Raw genomic sequence first — 23113 nt, 5'->3', positions numbered from 1 at the left:
ACAAGTGATCCCTGTTCAGAGCTAAACATAGCATAATTATAAATACACTAAATATAACATTATACACAGCTGACCACCTGCCAGTAGATAATTTCAGACTAACTTTACTGCCATGTTTAAAACAGGGCTTGATCTACTGATGAAGATTGTACAATATGATATCATTACTGAAAAGTATTGCAGAATTCAGGAGCATGCACTTCATGAAAGATAGCAGAATCACTCTCTTCATTTACATAAACACAAAAAAGGCAGAAGACTAGAGAAGGACATTATAATATCTTACGGTGCAAGAAGCAGTCGTATTTAAAGCAGCGGCGACAGAAAAGTGTGTGAAATGAGTGTAGACTTTGCTCTCTCTGAACAGATTTGGCAAAGGGGCCGTCCATGTTGGGCGTGCAGAGAGGAGGTAACTTCACAGGGCTGGGTGGCTCCAGGAGATCCTTATACCTGCAAGAGAAAGAGAAAAGTACAGCTATTATATTATTTGTAATAGCAAAACAAACTGAATTGAAGCTACAGTAAAAAGTTTGGGGTTTGAAACAAATCTCTTATGCTCACCAAGGCTGCATTTATTTAGTCAAAAATACAGTAAAGACTGTAATATTGTGAAATATTATTACAATTTCAAATAACTGTTTTCTAATTTAATATAACTGTAAAATGTAATTTATTTCTGTAATGACAACGTTGAATTTTCAGCAGTCTTCAGTGTCAGATGTTCCTTCAGAAATCATTCTACTACGCTGATTTGCTTCTCAAGAAACATTTCTCATTATTATCAATGTTTAAAAAAAAAACGATTTAACTTCTTGAGGAAAGAAACCGAAAGAAACAGGATTTAGTTAGCATAGAAATCTTTATTAACATTCTCTGTTTACTATCACTGTTGATCAATTTAATGAGTCCTTGCTGGATAAAATGATTAATATCTTTCAAAAAAATCTGACCCCCAAACGGTTACATTTTGTCATTATTTATTCATCCTCATGGTGTTCCAAACCCATATTAAACAGCTTTTAAGTATTATTTCTGCACAATTTTTGGTCGAAGGGTTAGGGAAAAGAAAAGTTACTAAGTTTGGTCTTAGTAAAATGATGACATAATGTTCTGTTTTGGATGAACCTACTCTTAAAAGTGCTGATTTGTTTTACACACATAACAGGCCATTAAATATGAATCTCAAAGATTTCCCCCAGCCAGCGGAAAGAAATAAAATGAGCACAGCTGGTGGAATGAACAATAATGACATAAAACCGTAAACAGTTGGATGGTAACGCAGACTGTGACGGGTTTTTGTTTCCACTGCTGCTGCGGGGGCTGCACAGCCAGCTGACAGAAGAGCCCGAGGAGCTTCCCATGATCCTTCATTTACCACAGTTTTAAGGTGGCATGACAATTCTATCCTAGTCATGTGAAGAATGTGCATGCATGCTAGGTTTGCCATTATGGTGAATAAAAGCTTTCGTTTGGGATTGCATCATGTAAAGTGTGCAACTCTGAAATTGATGCAACTGGACTGAACTGGAAATGACTAAAGCAAGCTAATCTGTTTGTCCAAACAATGGAAGACAGGGGAGTGTTCAGAAAAACTGTTTGAAAATAGCTGTTTTTAAAATACACACTTCAAATTTAATATATACTTAAGTTTCGCTTTTAAGAATAGCAGATATTGACAGATGGTGTTGGATCAGCCTAGACACCAATCTAAATGGTGTGCATTTGGGAGAATCTAGTTTGAATCTGGACAATGTCAGTTGATCCTGTTCATTGCAAAAAATTAAGGTTAAAAAAAAAATTAACAGGGTGGCCTACTTGTCCTTCAGCTCCTCCATGGTGCCTTTGTACGGAAACATGGATGCGATAGCTGTGAAAATCTTGTCGTGAGGAATCTTCTTATTGGTGGAGAGCTCTCTTCCTAGCGAAGGGAAAAGCAAGACTAAAATCAGAATTTTCCTGAATTTGACTTTTAAAACAAAAGTAGAATAGTGCATGGGCTTGTGTACTGTATATGTGCATGTGTAGGGGTCAGCGTGTACCATAACTCTATACGGTCCTAAAACTAACTGAATGAAAAGCAGGTTCTGGGAATAGAGGTGACACTCAGAGCAAACAACTGCACATAGACACAGAGGCTGATCTGATGGGTAACACATGAGAGCTCTGGTCTATTTATTGTTCAACAACCAGTGACACCATCAAGTTCCTATTAAAAGCCCTAATTCTATGACGCAACATATGGTAATAAACTTTTTATTTAATTAAATATTTAATATATCAATTTAATACAAAAATAAATACATATTAAATAAAATTTAATACATTTTTGGTCAGTAAACATTTCTTTTTTTTAAGTTAATAAAATTGAATAATCTACTTAATGATTTTTGAATGTATAATATATTTTTACATTTAATTTTATTGCGATAATTATTCCAATATTTTGCTTCTGTTCAAACCAACTCACCTTCAGCAGTGCTCCTCCTCTTCCTCTTGAAGAAGCCCACTTTTGACTCTTCTGGTCCTTCAGCTGTAGTTTTCTGCATCCCTTTCTTCTCCTCCTCCTCCTCCCCCTCCTCCTCCTCTTTCTCTGTTCTCTCTGAGGGCTCTTCCTCCTCCTCTTCCTCTGGGTCTGAGTATTGGCTCAGTGCCTCCACCAGCTCTTTAAAGATCTCATCATTTATGAAGCCTCCTTCTGTTATCAGGGTACAAGATACTTACATACACCACACTGCCTGTCTATCATTCACATGCATGTGAACTGCTGATTAGCATGTATACTATGGTTTAAAAGTTTGGGGTCAGTATTTTTTTTTTTTTTTTTTTAAGAAATGTATACTTTCAACCAGCAAGGATGCATTAAAGTGACCAAAAATGACATTAAAGACATGTTTCAAATAAATGCTGTTCTTCTGAACCTGCTACAGAATCTTAGAAAAAAATCAAAAATCCTCAGAAATATTACTGTTTTTATGATTTATAATAAGAATAAATGTTTCTTGAGCAGGCAAATCAGCATATTAGGCTTAGACTTCTGAAGGATCATGGGACACTGAATACTGGATTAATGATGCTGAAAATTCAGCTTTGAATTAAAATATATTCAAACAAAAAACAGTTACTTCACAATATTATTATTTTATTGTATTGTTCATTAAAAATCCATGCTTTAACATAAGAAACTTACAAAATGATTTAGAAATTTGAAAGGGCTTTCCAGAAGAGCTTCAGCTCAGGTCTAGCGACACCTCTGGTCGTGTGTATAAATACATATTGTGATGCTCACCTCTGTCTCCATGCACCCCGTCATAATTGTCAATCAGCTCTTCCAGGAAAGCTTCATCCTGTTCCAACACCTCATCTCCCATGTAATGGGATATTATGCAGAAATGTCTCATCTTCCACCTCAGAAGAAAAAGGAGGAAAGACATTTATTTGCTATTTTATTGATTAATATAAAGACGTGTTCCATATATATTCAAGGATCAGTGAGGTTCTTCTAATGAGAGATAAATGCACACTGATATTGTAAATGTGTGTTGTGGGTGGGAGTTCTTGTGTATGCCTATATTTGTGCCTGGAATTGAGTGTAGGCGTTTAAAGATGCACATCCTCCTCTACCTGAGAGATGATTTTAAAAAACACCGCTTACAGCTGTCAGAACATGTGAATGCGTTGCTGCAGGGTGACCTACTTTTAAAATGACCAGTGACATAAAATGATTCTTTTCTTCTATTTTCATCTCTCTCTCTTTCTCCTTATTTTTCTGCAGACCCAGGCTTCTAATGATAATTATGATTGAGTGAATTGTGTGTGTTATTGTGTGTGTGTGCACTTATTTTTCCACATCCAGTACCATGAAGTTCTGCTGCAAAGGGGACCAGGAGTACATGAATGGTATCCCAGCAACAGTTGTCAAGGGACGCATGGCAACTGCCTGGTTCGGAAAAGATGGAAAGCCAGACTCTACCATGCACAACTGCGATTGGACAAGAAAGGGAAAAAAGGAAAACAGAGGACAAGTCAAAGTGTCACTAAGAACTATTAGAGGACCGTTAAATTGCTTTAGTCCTGCATATATTAATTAGCCAATGTAATTTGAATATATTAATTTTACATTAGTTGTATTTTAATACATGTACTCATACAGTAGATTACTAATATAAATCTAAATAAAAAAAATAATTTTCATGTATCATTAAATAAAAACTGTGAACTGGCTCAAATGATTTGTTACAAAGATTTGAAAATCAGTCACCAAAACTTCTCTAATTAACAGAAATGTGGGCGGGAATAATTACTTATTTTGTAATTTCTTCCATTAATCACTCAAACCTTGTATGGCTTCAAAAGAAACATAATGCACTAACTGAACAGACTATTTTATGATATTTTTGTGCTTTTGTTTCCTTTTTGAAGTTCAAACGCTTCAGTCCCAAAAAAAAAAAAAATGAATAGCATTTAATATGTCTCCTCTCCTTTTTTTCACAAAGAAAAAAGTAATACTGGAGCAACATGAGGGTGAGAAATAATGAAAGAATTTAACGCCACACCAAATCAGTGACAAAAACATCATTAGATCAAGAAGAACTGAAATGGGACCAAATGTGTGCAAGGGGAAATTACACTTGTGACCAAAATCATAAGCCACTAATCAAAATATTTGGTTTGGCTTTATCTAAGGAACATCAAGTGTGGTATTGTTTTCCAGTGCTGTTGTATGAAGGATCCAGCTGTGCAGGTATGTTGAGCAGTCTCTGTATTCCACAGAGAGCTAAGCTCTGCGGTGTCCGCTGGCTGCTGTTATTGTGGATATCACAGGATTTTAGATACTGAGATCTGGCTTGGCAAACATACAAATACATTCTTGGCAACAGAGCAATTTAGTGAGGAGGGGGGAAAAACACTTTGCTGCGTTTTACTGGCCTGCTGATAATATTTGCCCTGACTAATTAATTAGAAGTTAACTATACCACAGTCTGTCCGTTAATAACATAATTAGATTGATTTAAACGCTTGTCTGGTAGGATATGATAAAGTAGGTTCTGCAGGAAATGGAAGGTGAACTGTGGCACCTGATCATTAGTCATTACTGGCATTTTGTTAGAATAAATTATGTTTGGAAAATGGCAAGGCAAAGCTGACTATGTATTGACTCGGCTCATAAATCATCTGGGGGACAGTCTTGTGCTGAATTAGCAGGGGCAATTCACAGTAAAGCTATCTAGAAGCAAGATGATTGACACTGGGTAGTGGTAGTCAAGGCCCCCAGCTGTGTCATTCTTGCCTTTTTACTGGGCAGAGAGCCACTGGTTGTGGACAGGGGAATGGACTGGATTCGGAGCTTGGACCATTCCTCATTCAGCAGCTCAGTTCTTCCTTCAATCTTGCGGCGATTTGACTGGAACAGAGCCTGTGAAAACACAGTTTCATAGTTAGAAAGGTTGAATTATATTAATTGAAGCTAAGATACATGCCATTAGAAATGGCACAGAAAACAAATAAAGGAAAAGAAGGCAATGATGACAAAATTCTAAACGAATACACTACCAGTCAGATGTTTAGGGTTGGTAAGGTAAAATTTTAATTAATCCAAAGCGACTTACAGTGCATTCATGCTATCAATTTTTACCTATGATGCGCTCCGGGGAAATTGAACCCCCAACCTTCATAAAACAATGCTCTACCGCTTGAGCTACAGGAACACTAGGGTAGGGTTGTTGTTTTTTTTTTTTTTTTTTTTTTTAAGAAGTCAGTGCTTTTTTAAATGGAAAATACAGTAAAATAGCATTGTGAAATAGTATTAGTGTTTTTTATTTTAAAACATTTAAAAAAATATTTTTGTGATACAAAGCGGAATCCTTCAGAAATCATTCTATAATATGATGATTTGCTGCTCAAGAGATATTTCTTATTATTTTGAGATATATTTTGGAAGCTGATTTTTTTGGGATTCTTTGATGAACAGAAAGTAAACAAAAAACAGCATTCATCTGAAACTGAAATATTTTGTAACATTATTTATGTATTTACTGCCACATTTGAATAATGCATTCTTGATAAATAAAAAAATCTTACCAACCCCAAACTTTAATGGCAGTATATATATATATATATATATATATATATATATATATATATATATATATAATATTAGAGTGAGAATCCAGCAATATATAAAGTATAGTAAAGGTAAAGGAAAGAAGAGTAAAACAGTAGTGTAAAAGACCTTCTACCTTGACCTCCTCAGCTTTGCGGAAGCGTTTCAACTGTCTTAACCTCATGTACTCAGACTTGACTCTCTTCTTCCATTCGAGCAGACTGTGGGGGGGCTTGGCAGTGCAGGACCGGGGACCTGACACCTCCTCCATCATCAGCCTCACCTGGCTACAATGCAAGGGAGACAAATGCACATCCAGCTGAGCTGAGCTCACATTCAGACAACACTGGAACAAACAGTAAGTTTAACATTTTTTTTAATTTTTTTAATTTATATTTATTTATTTATTTATAAAATATGTGTGTGTGTGTGCATGATGTTTTAATTATTATATCTAATATAATACATTACACATAGTAATTACTATATATAAATATAGTATGGAGCATAAGATCATCTGTATTGATTCTCGTAAATCCATAAATTCATCTTTATGGGGAACATATTCTCTGGGATTTGATAAACAGCACCTTGCATAAGGGTTCCCAACAGATGTGACTCATTCTCGGGAAACATTATCTGTGATGTGATAACCAGCACCTTCCATAAGGTTTCCCATCAGATGTGACTCATTCTCTTTCACATACACACAAGGGACCTATAAATTGCATGACTCGAACTTTATCATTCAATAGTGACTCTATATAGGACTCACTCACTGCCCCCTGCAGTTCACAAAACACAACTATCATTCCGCATCACACACACCATTTAAAGGGCTTTAATTCAGATTAGTGCTTCAGATGAACGAAACACGCCAGAAACCACTTAATGGAAAAGAAACGACAAGAGGGAACGCGCTAGATGCCAAAGAGCAAAACTGGCCATGCAAACCGCATCCAAGTGACACTGTGTGCTCGGAAAAACAAGCGCTCCTGACCAGCACACATTAGAAGTGGGCGTGTCTCTCTCGCGAGCCCATGTCACCACGGTGCGGATAAGTGCGTAGTACACTTTTCACCATTTCTTAACCCTTCAGTGTTGTTTTCTCGAACTTTCGAGGAACTAAAATGAAATATAAAATGATGTTTGAGGACGAATAGCGTGAGGCTACACGGGCCACGAACGAAAGCGTTCATAATGAAGGACGCGAAGCTTCAAAAACGCCACGCGTTGAAAATACTTGCACGAGATACTATGAAGCAAACGATACACGCCGAGACGATTTAAACGTGTTGTGTGCAACATGCTCCGTCTCTTTTGCACATGCTGGATAACGATACGGAGACAGAGATCGCCGTCGCAGTTTGAAATACCTTAAGAGTCCCTGCTCCTTCCTTTAAATCCTCGCGAATCAGCCTCGGCTCCAAGTGCGCAGCAAAGAAGTCCGCGTGCCCAAAAACGTCCTGTAGTGAAAAACGGTGTTCTGGCTACCGACCCACTGCAGATGTCGGTGCCAGAATGCTTTTGTTGACGAGCGGAGGGGATGTGAGGACTCCTCGGTCGTCCGTAAGCATGTTAAGTTAAGAGCTGCGCACTTGGTTGGCACGGTCAGAGCACAGGGTGACGTCTTTATTATGAACATACTCCAGCTCTCTCTGCTGGACCACAGGCTACGAGTGCGCCCAGGAGGAGAATAATAATGCAACTCATTTTCTGAATAATTAATAGCCTGAATGCAAACATGTACGTGAACTTTGACATTTAGTAAGCTTAGTTGAAAATTTGATTAATCGATTAATAGCAATTATTATTATTATTATTATTATATTATTATTATTATTATTATTGAATAGTTCCATAGTAGCGTGCTTTATATTGTGCATGACCTCAGACATTTTTTAAGCTTCGCATAAAATTTAAGTAATCGATTAATAACGTTATCCGTCTATTATTTTTCTTATTATTGAATAGTTCCATAGTAGCATGCTCTATATTGTGCATGACCTCAGATGTTTAGTAAGCTTCGTAAAATTTGAGTAATAGATTAATAACGTTATCCGTCTATTCTTCTTCTTATTATTGAATAGTTCCGTGCTTTATAATTTACATTATAAATATATATATATATATATATATATATATATATATATATATATATATATATATATATATATATACATATAAGTACTGATGACAGAAACAGCTTACAAATAAACCATTTGTAGTTTTAATTACTTTATAGCAAGAATCCTAATCCAAATATATTGACGTATTATGTACACGTGGATGTTAATGTATGCAGAAACCGAAGTCTCCGTGCAAAGGGGCCTGGCTTGAGTATCCAATGCTTGTTGTTTTTGCACGGCTCCCTTGAGATCCGCAGCGCTTAGCATGTGCTGTTTTCCTCCGGAGAGCGAGCGAGGGCGGCGTGGGGTCCGCCCGCCGCGCGACGCGGAAGCCACTGCCCTTCTATGTACGTCACACGTGACCCAACGAGAACGCGCTTGAATGGACGCGCTCGAGAGATGGTAACGCAGTTTGAAAAGCACAAGCAGTCAAATGTTTTATACATTTACCTCTCCCTGGCCCCAATTATATCAGTAATAGGCTGCTACTATTAGCTCCAATGACTGCTATTGCGATTACTATTAAAATATATATATAGGCATAGTATAATAATGGTGCAACTACAAATGCAACAATAATAATAATGTTATATTATGTTATATAATTTAAGGATACATCTCACATAGAACGCTTTCGACAGATGTTTTGATATTTATGAATCCACTAGATGGCGACATGTAACCATTTACACCTCAGTCCTATTTTTTTTTTACAGTTTTTTTTCAACTGCTTTCACACATTTTCCAAAGTTTTCCTCTTTTTTTTTCAAAGCTTAACACACAAATTCAAGAATTGCACACACACAATGCTAAATGCCTCACATCTCTTTCAAAATGAAACACCACAGTCAAAATATCACAAACATATTTCAAAAGCAAACATTTGTCTTATGTTGTAAACACCTTTACCATAATGTTATATTTTTGATTATGTCATATACACACTGTTATTCAAAACCTAAAGTTCTTCTTTTAAAAGCTCACATGTACATGACTGAATGTTATTGGGAGAGAGGTGTTGAATATATAAAGTAAAAACAAAAGCTAAATTGAAACCAAGCTTTATTTTTTTTGCTCTTTGTGGTTGTAAATGTAGTATTAGTGGACACAGTTTTAAAAGAAAAAAAATACATCAAAAATATGTAGTGTTGTAGCATGTAGTGTAAAACCAAACATAATGTGTGTGCTTGCATGTGGAGATGGTTGGGTGTATCTAGGCTCCATCTCTCCTCCGGGCTAGGTCCGGCCAACATACGTCATCCACGTCACATGCTATATTCTCTCTTGATACCTTACCAAACTGTGACCAATGCAATGCACTGTAGTAAATGAATGTAAGGGTACTACAGTAAAATATATTAATTATAGTATAGGCCTATTTTTTGTTATGGTAAAAAAAAAGCCATTATGTGTACATTAGAACATGTATTACATTACATTAGATTGTTACATACCGGTTCTCATTTCTAAAGGTTCGAATTATACCCGCCACAGTAAATCTACTCAAATGAGAGTCCAGCCTCTCTCATTGTTAAACCATGGTTTATCACATGATCGAGTACTGTAGCCCTAATCTCATTCGAGACCACTCTTCTTGTTCCTTGTTCTCCTCCATTTCTGACTCGTCCTCTTCCTCCCCTTGCTCCCCTTCCAACTACTCTTAGTTGAACTCGTCCTCTGGCTCTCCCTCCAACTCCTCTTACTCTGTCTCCATTGTTTGCATCCATTGTCCAAAACGTATTACTTGACCTTTGGCCTATTTATAGTCCACTAGTAAAGTTATGATCGGTTGTTGTTAAGTAAAGCAACAAGTGTTTGCACATGTGAGGAGTTAGTGTGAGGCACTGATGAATTAGTGTGCCATTTTGATTGGTTGTGTTTCTAAAAGAAAATCAAGAAACTTCCTGTCAGATTTTTGTGTGTTGCATAGAAAATTGTGTGTTGTTTTTTTCAAAAAGAGTTTAACCAAATTGAAAACTGAGTAAAAGGCCAAAAATTTGTGTATGGTTTTGCAGATTTAGTGTGTGGTTCTGGTGTTTGAGTGTCAGGTTTTAGAAATCGTGTGACAAGTAATAATTTTGTGTGTAAGCAGTTGAAAAAACTGTAAGAGACGGTTTACCCAAAAGTAAAATGTCTAACTCAAGTTGCTCCAAAATGTTTTGGATTTCTTTCTTTCGTGAAGCACATAAAATGAGATATTAGGCAGAAGGACAGTCTCAATCGCTGTTAGTTTTAGATCTTTTTTTGGCATGATAACCATCCCAAAGTATTCATTGACACTGTAGGTTCTTAAAGAAAAAAAAATTCAGTCGAGTTGCATAAACATGGAAATTATATTTGGTTTGGTTTCATAGAGTAATATCTTAAGGATTATTATTATTTTTTAATTAAACATAAAAATACCTAGTGTATATGTAGACAAGGTCTGAAACTGAAAACTGGCTCATTATTTACTCACTCTCATGTCACTCCAAATCTATATAATTTTATTTTATTCCGTGGAACATAAAAGAAGATGTTATGTAAAACTTTGGTTACAACATTCTTCATAATAACTTCTTTAGTATTTGCAGAAAAAAAGAAAGAAACACCGATTTGGAATGAGATGAGGGTGAGTAAATGATGACACAATTTTAATGTTTGGGTGGACTATCCCTGTAACCGACAAGGAAAATGTTCTGACATGTGTAAACTATTATAATTTTATTTTTTGTTGGATACTGTTTTGTTTACTGTATCTGAATTTCACCAGATTTTCTGTCTTCTGTGTTTTCATACTGACATTGTGTGTGTTAGTTTGAGATTATGCAGGCTTGGTTAAAGACTGGCTCAGTGCAGGTGTTTCAGCTTCTTCTGTCTATAGAGTTGAGGGGGTATTGCTCAGCACTCCAGTATGTGATAGATGGAGTGGTAACACAATTTTTCCTCACACCCTTATCCCAGTAATGGGCCCATCCTAACAGGGTTTTCTTAGGCCAGTCCAGTGTTTATCTTGGACCACACAATAGAAGGAAACACAGGCAGAAAGATAGACATAAGAGGGAGGTCTTATCTGTGGAAAGTTTTTAATTATGTGCAGTGTAAACCCTGGATGTTAGTTTTGGCATGTCAAATCAAAATTAGTATCAGGTGGTCTGTGGGTTACTGAGGGATTGTCATTTTGCTCTGAGGTTACAATCTTAAAATTAAAGATTCCAAAAGGGTTTTTTTTTTTCGCAGTTATGCCATATAAGTATCATACGGCATCACCAACCCCCCAAAAAGACTTTCAGCAAAAAGTTATCTTTCTTAAAACAACACTTTCTAATTGTTTCTACTATGAATAACCATTTGTACAATGGAAAGAATATAGTAAAAAAATAATAATAAAATAATAAAAACCAAATAAAGGTCAAATTAATTTAAGACCAAATTATTATAAACAGAAAGACTCACATGGATGTAAGATTCAGTTGTCAAATTGCTGGCTCCAGTTAATTCATTATTTGTCTAAGGGATTCAGACTTAACTCCTGAGACTGTGATTCTTTTTGAACGATTCATTAAAAGAACTGACTTAAAAGAGTAGACCACATTGCATTCATTCATCGACAATCTGAGCACATTTTCTATTCACAAACATGAGCAGCATGTGTCTTCCTATGGCATTTTTTTATGTGATCATAATTATAATCAGCCTTTCTGTTGTTTATCATTGTAAAATACTGTAAACATATATAATTGTACTTATTGTGCCATTTGGAACTCCAGTTCTGCGAAATTGAGGTGTACCAAACTGCTAAATAAACCCTGTGTTTTCCCTCTAACTTAATCTGTTTTACAAACAGAGCAAACCAATTAAGGGTGGAAAACAAGCCTCTCCTTAATAATGTGAATCAAATGTGGAAGTAATTTGGGCCCTCAGAACTTCACCAGGCACCAGACCAAGCCCAGCTGAGTGGGAGAGGGGGAATCGCCAGATGACGTCTACTTACACATCTGTGGCTGTGAGAGAGTGTGTGTGTCTGTGTGTGTGTGTGTGTGTGTGTGTGTGTGTGTGTGTGTGTGTGTGTGTGTGTGTGTGTGTGTGTGTGTGTTTGTGTATGTGTGTGCTCTTGTTTTTGTGACATATCAGGACACAACTGTGTATAAAGACATGGGTATGGCACAGGTATTATAAGGAGAGGGTGAATTATGAGGACATAACCCATGTCCCCATTTTTCAAAACGCTTATAAATCATACAGAATGATTTTTTTTTTGAGAAAGTCAAAATGCACAAAGTTTCCTTTGAGGGTTAGGGTTAGGTGTAGGGTTGGTGTAAGGGCATAGAAAATACAGTTTGTACAGTATAAAAACCATTACGCCTATGGGATGTACAAACTTATCACAAAAACAAACGTGTGTTTGTGTGTGTGTTCAGAAACTCTAAGGGAATGAAACTTTCTGCTCTTGCATCACTCCTGAGCTGAACTGAGTGCACACCAGTGGTGGTCATAATGTACATGCGTCAATGGCAGTGGTGTAGCTCTGTGTACGTCAATAGTGAAGGGAGACACTCCTCTGAGCCAATGCTCAGGGGGTGGATTTGTCATCAGTCGTTATCTCTCCCTTCCTCTCTGCAGCACAGTTCACTTTTCAAAGCACCTTGGGTAAGACCCCCTGTATGGCCAGATGAGGTTAACAGAATCCCTGCCAGAAACATGAAAAGAAACGGTCTGTTTGGAATGAGCCTGCATACTCGACTCTATGATAATAAACACTGTGAGACCTACCACAGAAGTCAGTTCTGGTGTAATATTTTAAAGAAATGTCTTATTTACAATGTAATTATTCTACATTACACATGTATATTAATTTGGTTGTCGTTGCAGAAGAACATGCAAGTTTGGGATTTTGAATGCACCCTATATTGGGATTTTACATAATTGATAATAAATATTTTACAATGGAATTAATAAGTGAAATATATGTAAACAACAATGTAGAAAGCATCCTCAATAGCAGAACTGTTTCCTCAGTGTATGCCATTTGGTCTTCTACCAAAACATCATACATCACATCATATATACACACATGATAAACAAATGAGCCAAACTAAAAGCACAATTTGGTTCATGCTCTGTTGATTTAAAGAAAGAGAAAAGTTTACAGTCCATTCAGACATTTCCTACTCACATTGATTGAGTGTTAGATAAAAAAACATACAACAAAAGTGCTGTTAAACAAAAGTGTGCAGTGACAAACACAGATTTTCTATGTGCTCATACTTCACTATAGTATATATGTATCAGTTGACATGTTTGTCAGAGCCAGAAATGTTTGGCAGACATAAAAGGTGTTATTATTAATGATTTGAATAATCTGAAATTATTAAAACACAAAGCAATACTTAAAAAAATCCTTAGAAGCAAATACAATAGATTTAATACAACAAAACGACAGACAAATAGACAGACAGACATACAGACATACAGACATACAGATAGATACATACAGATAGATAGATAGATAGATAGATAGATAGATAGATAGATAGATAGATAGATAGATAGATAGATAGATAGATAGATAGATAGATAGATAGATAGATAGATAGATAGATAGATAGATAGATAGATAGATTGGGAACATACAGCCTGCCCTATCTTGACTGTCTCTCCATTTCACCACCCCTTTAAGGAAATGAGCACATCCTGTTGTTTTAACAGAGTCTTCCTGTTGAAAATTTCATACAGTACATGCTGTATAAGAGGAGGACAGAACTACCACAGGATTAAAGCGTAATGGCACACATATCTATATCTGCTTCAAAACCAGTGGGGACTCTGCTGTTTTGGGGTGAGTATCTGAACCTTTAGAATATAATTTTGGTTTATTGTGCTTGAGACTTAAAATCAGAGGCAATCTCCAGAAGAAAATGCTTGTAAATGTGAAAAGACCGAATAAAAACTCACTATTAGCTCACTATGTCAATATTTTTTCAATTGTATTTGCACTTTAATTGATCATTCAGAATACTATTCTGAATACTAATTAAAGTGCCATAATTTGATTAAGTCTTAAGTCTTAAGTCGCTGGGGTATATTTGTAGCAATAGCCAAATAAACAATTATACATTTTTCTTTTATGCCAAAATATATATATATATATATATATATATATATATATATATATATATATATATATATATATATATATATATATATATATATATAAAATATCATGTTCCATGGAGATATTTTGTACATTTCCTACTGCAAATTTATCAAAACTTAATTTTTGATTAGTAATATGCATTGCTTAGAATTAATTTGGACAACTTCAAAGGCGATTTTCTCAGTTAGTTATTTAGATTTTTTTTTCACCCTCAAATTCCAGATATTCAAATAGTTGAATCTTGACAAAATAATGTCTGATCCTAATAAACCATACATCAATGGAAAGATTATTTATTCAGCTTTCAGATGATGTATAAATCTCATTTTCTAAAAATGTATACTTAAACCTGGTTTTGTGGTCCAGGTTCACATATGTCTTAAGTCGCTGGGGTATAGTTTTAGCAACAGCCAAAAAACATTGTATGGGTCAAAATGATAGATTTTTATTTTATTCCAGAGTCATTAGGATATTAAGTAAAGATCATGTTCCATGAAGATATTTTGTAAATTTCCTAGCTCAAATATATCTATGTATTATAAAATGTAATATCATTAGTAATATGAGAATTTTCTCAATATTTTTTATTGTTTTTTGTCGTGTTTTTTTTTTTTTTTTTTTTTTTTTGCACCCTAAGATTCCAGATTTTCAATTAGTTGTATCTCGGCCAAATATTTTTCTATCCTAACAACATCAATGGAAAGCTTATTCATTCAGCTTTATGTATAATCTTGTATAAATCTATAAAATTGACCCTTATGACTGGTTTTGTGGTCCAAGGTCACATAATATAATATAATATAATATAATATAATATAATATAATATAATATAATATAATATAATATAATATAATATAATATAATATAATATAATATAATATAATATAATATAATATAATATAATATAATATATAAACTTTATCGCCTTCATGACCATCAAGAAGATTTGATGGGATATCATGTAAATTATACTGCTGACTTCTATAAAACAATGCTTTAAGTCACTAAATGGTATATACAGTATTGTTCAAAATAATAGCAGTACAATGTGACTAACCAGAATAATCAAGGTTTTTAGTATATTTTTATTGCTACGTGGCAAACAAGTTACCAGTAGGTTCAGTAGATTGTCAGAAAACAAACAAGACCCAGCATTCATGATATGCACGCTCTTAAGGCTGTGCAATTGGGCAATTAGTTGAAAGGGGTGTGTTCAAAAAAATAGCAGTGTCTACCTTTGACTGTACAAACTCAAAACTATTTTGTACAAACATTTTTTTTTCTGGGATTTAGCAATCCTGTGAATCACTAAACTAATATTTAGTTGTATGACCACAGTTTTTTAAAACTGCTTGACATCTGTGTGGCATGGAGTCAACCAACTTGTGGCACCTCTCAGCTGTTATTCCACTCCATGATTCTTTAACAACATTCCACAATTCATTCACATTTCTTGGTTTTGCTTCAGAAACAGCATTTTTGATATCACCCCACAAGTTCTCAATTGGATTAAGGTCTGGAGATTGGGCTGGCCACTCCATAACATTAATTTTGTTGGTTTGGAACCAAGACTTTGCCCGTTTACTAGTGTGTTTTGGGTCATTGTCTTGTTGAAACAACCATTTCAAGGGCATGTCCTCTTCAGCATAGGGCAACATGACCTCTTCAAGTATTTTAACATATGCAAACTGATCCATGATCCCTGGTATGCGATAAATAGGCCCAACACCATAGTAGGAGAAACATGCCCATATCATGATGCTTGCACCTCCATGCTTCACTGTCTTCACTGTGTACTGTGGCTTGAATTCAGAGTTTGGGGGTCGTCTCACAAACTGCCTGTGGCCCTTGGACCCAAAAAGAACAATTTTACTCTCATCAGTCCACAAAATGTTCCTCCATTTCTCTTTAGGCCAGTTGATGTGTTCTTTGGCAAATTGTAACCTCTTCTGCACATGCCTTTTTTTTAACAGAGGGACTTTGCGGGGGATTCTTGAAAATAGATTAGCTTCACACAGACGTCTTCTAACTGTCACAGTACTTACAGGTAACTCCAGACTGTCTTTGATCATCCTGGAGGTGATCATTGGCTGAGCCTTTGCCATTCTGGTTATTCTTCTATCCATTTTGATGGTTGTCTTCCGTTTTCTTCCACGTCTCTCTGGTTTTGCTCTCCATTTTAAGGCATTGGAGATCATTTTAGCTGAACAGCCTATCATTTTTTGCACCTCTTTATAGGTTTTCCCCTCTCTAATCAACTTTTTAATCAAAGTACGCTGTTCTTCTGAACAATGTCTTGAACGACCCATTTTCCTCAGCTTTCAAATGCATGTTCAACAAGTGTTGGCTTCATCCTTAAATAGGGGCCACCTGATTCACACCTGTTTCTTCACAAAATTGATGACCTCAGTGATTGAATGCCACACTGCTATTTTTTTGAACACACCCCTTTCAACTAATTGCCCAATTGCACAGCCTTAAGAGCGTGCATATCATGAATGCTGGGTCTCATTTGTTTTCTGAGAATCTACTGAACCTACTGGTAACTTGTTTGCCACGTAGCAATAAAAAAATATACGAAAAACCTTGATTATTCTGGTTAGTCACATTGTACTGCTATTATTTTGAACAATACTGTAGATAAATTGGAAATTTTCTGAGGAAATGACTGTTATGATCCAAATGGTCAGGACAAAGAGAGGATGTTGCATCTCCTCCCTTCCTGAATCTTTTTCCATGCCTGTCAATTTTCCCCAAACTGTTGGAATTTGCTGTCTTATAATGACAAATAATGTTTCTGAATACATGCGTGATTCATGTATGTAATCCACTGTTTTTTGTTATGATAGTCTGTCTTTGTCTAATGGTCTCAACTCTGCAGACCCTGGTACCAAACGAACAGAGACAAACTGTGGTAAATTGCGTTAAGATTTCTATTTGCTCTAAAATGTATTTTTGTAAAATACCCTCTTTTTCTCATGAATATTTATTTTTCTTCTGTGCTCTAGAGACAGATTGCATCAACCATGCCGACAGAAGTACAAACCACCACATACACTAAAGCAGGTGAGTGATACAGCTGTGTAAATATGATAGACATGTCTGCTAATTTTATTTTATTTTTTAGTTCTGTGTCCAAATAAACCCTACTGTGAGGTTGTTTTGGGTGTATGGCTTCAATTGAGTGCTTACTGAGCACCTCAACAATAAACAGCAGACAATCAGTGCTTTGAAAGGTTACTGCTACAAAGTTGTTGATAATGTTGAAAAGAATATTGTGTTGCAGTTCTAGATTGTGGTGAGAGATTTTGTTGACACTTTCGATCACTCTTTCTTCTAATATTTACATGCATGGGAGAGACTCTGGAACAAAGAATAAACCAACTGCTTCAGTTTGAGATTTGAATAAACACATGGGCACTGGGGAGATTCAGACTGGCCTCAGCCAAAGACAGAAACAAAGTCTGCATTGTTCAAATATATGGAGTTTATTAACACACATGCCATGCTACCTATAAAACATGTTTATACAACACACACACACTAATATTACAATTTATGTGATGTTTATTACAAAACTATTGTTTAAAATATATAGGATGTTTGATATTGTAGAGCGATTGACTTAAGCCATTTTCAATGCTCCAGTGCCATAAAATAAAGCTGTGAGGGATTGAAGTGTGTTCAGTGGATTGTACTTTAATCAAACTGTTAGTTCAGCTAAAAAAAAAGCGTATTTCCATATAAAAAAGTGTTAAAAGTTTCATTGAAAGTTGTGAGCTGGCAAAAAATTATATGACATGGGGCCTTTACAAAGTGTGTCCCATTGACTTTAAGTCTATCCCTTACAGACTCGTTTTCTTCAATGTTACATTCAAAATTACTTCTAACTGGACTGGTCTATAAGGCTATAGGAAATTTGTATTTATTTAACTCATCTAATCAAAGAAAAAAAAAAAATTTTTTAAATACTGCTCTAAATGCTATTTTGTAGACTTAATCTACTGGTACTGGTTGAAGACAATCTCACATGGTCAACATGAGATCCACAAGCCTAGAAGTGTTACATAAACTGTTCCAGTCCTCCCTCGGCCCTGGATTCACTTCTTTCTCTTCCTTTGAAGTGAGTGAGCTGAGAGTTTGTTTCAATCACAGCTGGGCTCGAACCAAAAGTGCAGCACTTCGAGCACAGATGGCAAACTCTGATTATATCGTTTCACGAACTCAATCTGCTTAATACGACCCAGTTTTTCTTAAAAGTGTCCATTCCATCAAGCCGCCCTGCTCTACCCTTAAATGTTCACTTATGTTTCCTGTTTGGAAACAGATGCGAAAACGCAAATAAATCAGAACCACTGAGCCGACGAGGCATCAACCTGAGAGAAATGGAGTGTTTTTTCAAGGGGAAGACCCGTTTGCAGATGTGCATCTGGCCTGGGTGTGCTCAGCCCAGAAAAGATCCGCGCCTCGGGGGAAACAGCAATCTTTAAACACAACAGTGCTTTACAATATCAAGAGTCAGGTCTAGAACTGAGAACCGGTTCTTATGCAGCAACGGTTCCATTTAAACTAAAATACTGAAGGACTTTAGTGAAGCTTGGTTATCTTTTCTCAAACATGCATTCTTTGTACTACTAAAATAATTAAACATTTCCATCCCTGTTGCTCAAAAATAAAAACTTTCATTCTATATTAATTTTAACATATAGCCCACATACAGGCTACATAAAAAAAACTACACATATATATTTATATAAAATTATGAAAAATGCATTTTATGATGAACTTTTTGACCGTTGACGTTAGTAACGTGTTTTAATGTCATAATTTCACTACCAACAACAATGCATCTTAGTATTATAGTTTTTAGACTTAATATTATAGTTTTCTTTCATGACTTAAAAGGTATTACATAAAAACAATGAGGCAGGAATGATTCGTTAATTAATAATAATCATGTGGTTTCATTGAATAACACTGTTACAATACATACATATAATAACAAAATAAACAGTTTGCATTATTATAAATCTCTACAAAGGGCACCAAAGGCCTGATAATTGCTGTTGTTACACTTACAGGACGATCAAATCCTTGTTTAATATTGACAAACATTTAATTCAAATTCCCACTTGATTTTTTAATTTTGGCGACCTTTTTGTGGTGGAAATGCTGCAGCCTAAATAATTTCTTCAACAAAACTTTTGGACATCACAACCCTTACCAAAATTAACCATGAATTTATTATAGTAAAGCTGCTTAATTTCATTTTGTGTGATTTCTGAATGCATGAGACTACAAAATAAATCAATGTTATTGATAAAATCATAGCCATAGGTAACTGTCTACCATTTTAATTTATAAATAATACAATAATACTTTTATGTTTTATTAAAGTTCTATTTGAACCCCCTTATATGTTTTTTGGTTTTTAGTTGTTGTTTTTTTGTTTGTTTGTTTGCTTGTTTTGAAGGAGGGGGCACAATAATACCATTCTGCTTAGGGCACCCATTGGGCCAGCATCGGCCCTGGTCCGATTCCTGAACGAAGTGAATTACTTAAGCGTAGCTGAATACTTTAATTAATCTCATACACTTTTTGTAAATACACATGTTTGTTTAATATTTAGCCTAAGTTATGACAAATTAATGGACTGAATTTATGGCGCGTCTAAAAATCTGTGAAAAGTTATTAAACAACTTTAGTTTTTTATTGTGCTTTTTTCTGTTGAAGACAGAGAAAGAGAGAGAGAGAGAGAGAGAGAGAGAGAGAGAGAGAGGTGGAGCACTATTACGTGGGAAAATTAAAGCGTTCTCGGTCAGCAGCTTTCTGAACATCTGGTAACCGTGATTCCTCGTGTGGTGACGGCGCATCACGCTTCCACCCGTCGCGTTTCCTGTTATGCCTAACGTTGTTCGGTGCAAAAGTTCAGGAACATTCAGCGCTGGGTTGAGATCATCTCGCCAGCGCTCGTTTGCTCTGATATGAGGGTATCGTTCAGCTTCTTTGGCGTCTTTCTGTCTGTTCTCTGTGGTAAGTTGATGTGTGTCTGTGTGTGTGCGTCGGTAGACAACTTCAGCTTTCATTTAAACTGCATTAGACACTGAAGCCTACAGTGCATGCCAAATCTGTGCTTTCAAGAATGAAGATTACCAACATCACAAACGATCTAATAAGATGAAGAATATATCTTATAAATGTTTGTCCTTTTTATATTTGGTTATATTTATTGTAATTGTTATTATTTTTATCAACCGAAGCCAGTGGGTCTCATTGCTGAATGTTTGGACATATTATATGCATATTCTGCATACATTTACATGTGTATATTTTATGTATGTATTTATTTACAGTACTTATATTTTTTAGAGCCTGGCTATGGAGATGGAGGAACATTTGGTAAGTTAATGAGCTAAGCTAATATAATTACTGTTGGTAACTGCTTGACTGTGACACAAAAAAAAGGCAAAAAAAGGCAACAAAAAAAAAAGGCAAAAAAAGAAAAAAAAAAAAAAAAAAAAAAAATATATATATATATATATATATATATATATATATATATATACACTCCATTATGCATAACAGGATTATTCGTATTGACTTATATCAAAGTTCATTATTTATTTCATTTTGTTTACATCCTAGGCTGTGCTAACATGAGCACCTGTGACACATACTGTACAATTTGTGTGGACTATTCCTTCAGAACTCAAGAATGCTATGAAGTGCTGGTGGTTTGGTGTCAAAATAATTTTCATGTTGCTATGACGTCCATGAACAGTATCGACTGGTGTTCCCTGGAAAAAATAAAAAGGTACATTCTAAGGATTCATTATCAAATACTATATAATACTGTATTGATAGCAATTGGTGACTCTCTTTCTCCATATGTCTCTCTGGCAGTGCATACAACAATTTCACTGTGTGTACGGAGTCTGTTGCTGACTGTCTGCTGATTCCCTGGCCGAATCAGCTTGTTGAACACATATTTGTGGATATCCACACCACCTATTTTCAAGAATGCCCCTCAGAGGCACTGAAGGACCCCCCTCCCAGCATCATCCTGGCCCTTGTCATGACCCCCATATGCCTAATCCCTGTTATGGTGGTCCTAGTTGTTTTCAAGACTAAAAATGGTGACAGGAGGTCCTAGAGAAAATTCCAGGTGCAAGAAGATTTTAAATGCATCCTTTTGCTCTGTTTCTTCTTCACCCCACCCTGGGATAATGTCCTGGCCCAACACTCCCCAGTGAATGTGCACCCGGTGGTCTCCAGGTTCGACTAAACCAGGATGGAGATTAATTTGTTCTAGGTGTGACCTCTGACTGGAAAATGTTACTGTACTTCAGTGAAATAATTGTTGGTTGTATGTATTTATCATTAAATTGCAGCTAATGTGCAGTACAGATATTTCACAGCATTATTATCTACAACTTGCACATATAGGTTTGGTTGTCTTCGGGATGTAAATACATAATCCATTGAAATGTGAAATGGCAATGGAAAAAAGGTTCATTTGAAGCATTCAGAAGAATTGTGTAGATAACCAGATGTACAAAACAACACTGCATAATCACAAACTAATTTGAGTGTCCACTTTATGCACTGTAAGAAATTTTTAACCCATATTTTAATGCAGATTTTGTTGTTAGTTAAGTGACAAGAGCTGTTTAGCTGACTGTGAGAATAACGTCTTTGTGATTTCATTTCTGTTGTGACACAAGTCATAACGATTGACTTTTTATTGAGGAATTAAGCGTATAAGAATCAATCTGAATGCACGACAAAACAAAGCCGACTGAAAGTCACCCATTTCAATAGGCAGCTTTTTAAATATCTGTTTATTTATGTAACTTAATGACATGCACATGTCTCTGAAAAGAAAACATTTAAGAGGGAAGGGAATGTCAGCAAATGTTCATTTTAATTTTACTGTGCCCCTCACACAGAACTGCATTGTACTTTACTCACAATATAATTACTGTACAAATGTAGTCACATGAAAGAGATTGGCATTAGTTTTTAAATTAATTATATATAATTAATTATAATTATAATTAATATATATAATTAATCATTTAAATAATTGGTTATGAAGGATGAGTCTTACAACAGAAAATTGAGAAGTTTTTGTAAAGTGTATGTTTGCAGATTGTTCTCTTTGTTCTCACTTTAAGAGCCTGCCAACAAATTTATACTTTAATTACTTCACCTCCTACTTGGTTTGGAAAATTGTGTTATATAATTAAATATTAAACCACATTGTGATTTTAATAAAAATGTCCTTGTTTTGAAATTTTCTTCATTAAGAATAAGTCATGCTTTGTGCTGCTTGTAAACAGATAAGATACAGTAGGTGTAACTTGTTTCTTCTGCGAAAGAGAGCTCAAATATTCAAGCTAAAAATTCCTCTCACACTTCAGACAGAAGGGTGGATGCTGGAGTCCAGGAGTGGAAAATGCTTTAATAAGTACAGCTTGTTCCAGTGAGCTTATTGCATGAAACACTGAAATTCAGAAGAAATCACTGCTGGGAAAAAAATCTTAAACTATCCTGTACTGGTTTAAGATGGTCTCCAAGCTTGGCCAGCTGTACAAAACAAACCTCCCTTAAACCAGTATAAGATGACTCTTTACAGCATTTTGTAGATGTGTGTCGATGCCACTGTAAAACACACACTCAAAGTCTCCAGTGAAACAGTATGCTTTCGTCGGGGACTCGGTTTGGCAGGGTGTGGTGGGAACGAG

At 35.5% G+C, this 23113-nt stretch overlaps 3 protein-coding genes across 3 annotated transcripts; 1 reads left to right on the top strand and 2 right to left on the bottom strand.

Annotated features, from left to right (window-relative positions):
* Positions 1–258: 258 nt before the first annotated feature.
* LOC113054008 (histone-lysine N-methyltransferase EZH2-like) lies at positions 259–2775 on the bottom strand. Its single transcript, XM_026219243.1, has 4 exons — positions 2763–2775; positions 2468–2695; positions 1816–1918; positions 259–450 (listed from the first exon to the last, which is right to left on the bottom strand). The coding sequence occupies exons 1-4, from the start codon at positions 2773–2775 to the stop codon at positions 273–275; spliced, it is 522 nt and encodes a 173-aa protein (XP_026075028.1). The 3' UTR covers positions 259–272.
* On the bottom strand, positions 2519–7789 carry LOC113048457 (histone-lysine N-methyltransferase EZH2-like). Its single transcript, XM_026210268.1, has 6 exons — positions 7477–7789; positions 6237–6387; positions 5288–5413; positions 3857–3979; positions 3287–3405; positions 2519–2695 (listed from the first exon to the last, which is right to left on the bottom strand). The coding sequence occupies exons 2-5, from the start codon at positions 6372–6374 to the stop codon at positions 3358–3360; spliced, it is 435 nt and encodes a 144-aa protein (XP_026066053.1). The 5' UTR covers positions 6375–6387; positions 7477–7789; the 3' UTR covers positions 2519–2695; positions 3287–3357.
* Positions 7790–13932: 6143 nt separating this feature from the next.
* On the top strand, positions 13933–22597 carry LOC113048453 (receptor activity-modifying protein 2-like). Its single transcript, XM_026210254.1, has 6 exons — positions 13933–14047; positions 17216–17280; positions 17375–17432; positions 20736–20765; positions 21012–21180; positions 21270–22597. Exons 1-6 carry the CDS (start codon positions 13993–13995, stop codon positions 21517–21519), a joined length of 627 nt encoding a protein of 208 aa, XP_026066039.1. The 5' UTR covers positions 13933–13992; the 3' UTR covers positions 21520–22597.
* Positions 22598–23113: the final 516 nt, after the last annotated feature.

This window comes from Carassius auratus, chromosome 3 (genome assembly GCF_003368295.1).
Source record: "Carassius auratus strain Wakin chromosome 3, ASM336829v1, whole genome shotgun sequence".
Taxonomy (NCBI): Eukaryota; Metazoa; Chordata; class Actinopteri; order Cypriniformes; family Cyprinidae; genus Carassius; species Carassius auratus.
Note: the sequence above shows the minus strand (reverse complement) of the source record. Positions and strands in the feature narration are given on the sequence as shown.

Excerpts from the sequence above, each read along its gene's own strand:
- LOC113054008 (XM_026219243.1), bottom strand. Across the intron at positions 1,919-2,467 it reads GAGGAGGAGCACTGCTGAAG|GAAGAGAGCTCTCCACCAAT; the intron begins GTGAGTTGGTTT and ends TCCCTTCGCTAG. Across the intron at positions 451-1,815 it reads ATGGAGGAGCTGAAGGACAA|GTATAAGGATCTCCTGGAGC; the intron begins GTAGGCCACCCT and ends TTTCTCTTGCAG.
- LOC113048453 (XM_026210254.1), top strand. The coding sequence starts at position 13,993 with ATGGCACACATATCTATATCTGCTTCAAAACCAGTGGGGACTCTGCTG. Across the intron at positions 17,433-20,735 it reads CACCACATACACTAAAGCAG|AGCCTGGCTATGGAGATGGA; the intron begins GTGAGTGATACA and ends TATATTTTTTAG. Across the intron at positions 20,766-21,011 it reads TGGAGATGGAGGAACATTTG|GCTGTGCTAACATGAGCACC; the intron begins GTAAGTTAATGA and ends TTTACATCCTAG.
- LOC113048457 (XM_026210268.1), bottom strand. The coding sequence starts at position 6,374 with ATGATGGAGGAGGTGTCAGGTCCCCGGTCCTGCACTGCCAAGCCCCCC. Across the intron at positions 3,980-5,287 it reads GCTCTCTGCCCAGTAAAAAG|TTGTGCATGGTAGAGTCTGG; the intron begins GCAAGAATGACA and ends GTCCAATCGCAG. Across the intron at positions 3,406-3,856 it reads CTTTGCAGCAGAACTTCATG|GTGGAAGATGAGACATTTCT; the intron begins GTACTGGATGTG and ends TTTTCTTCTGAG.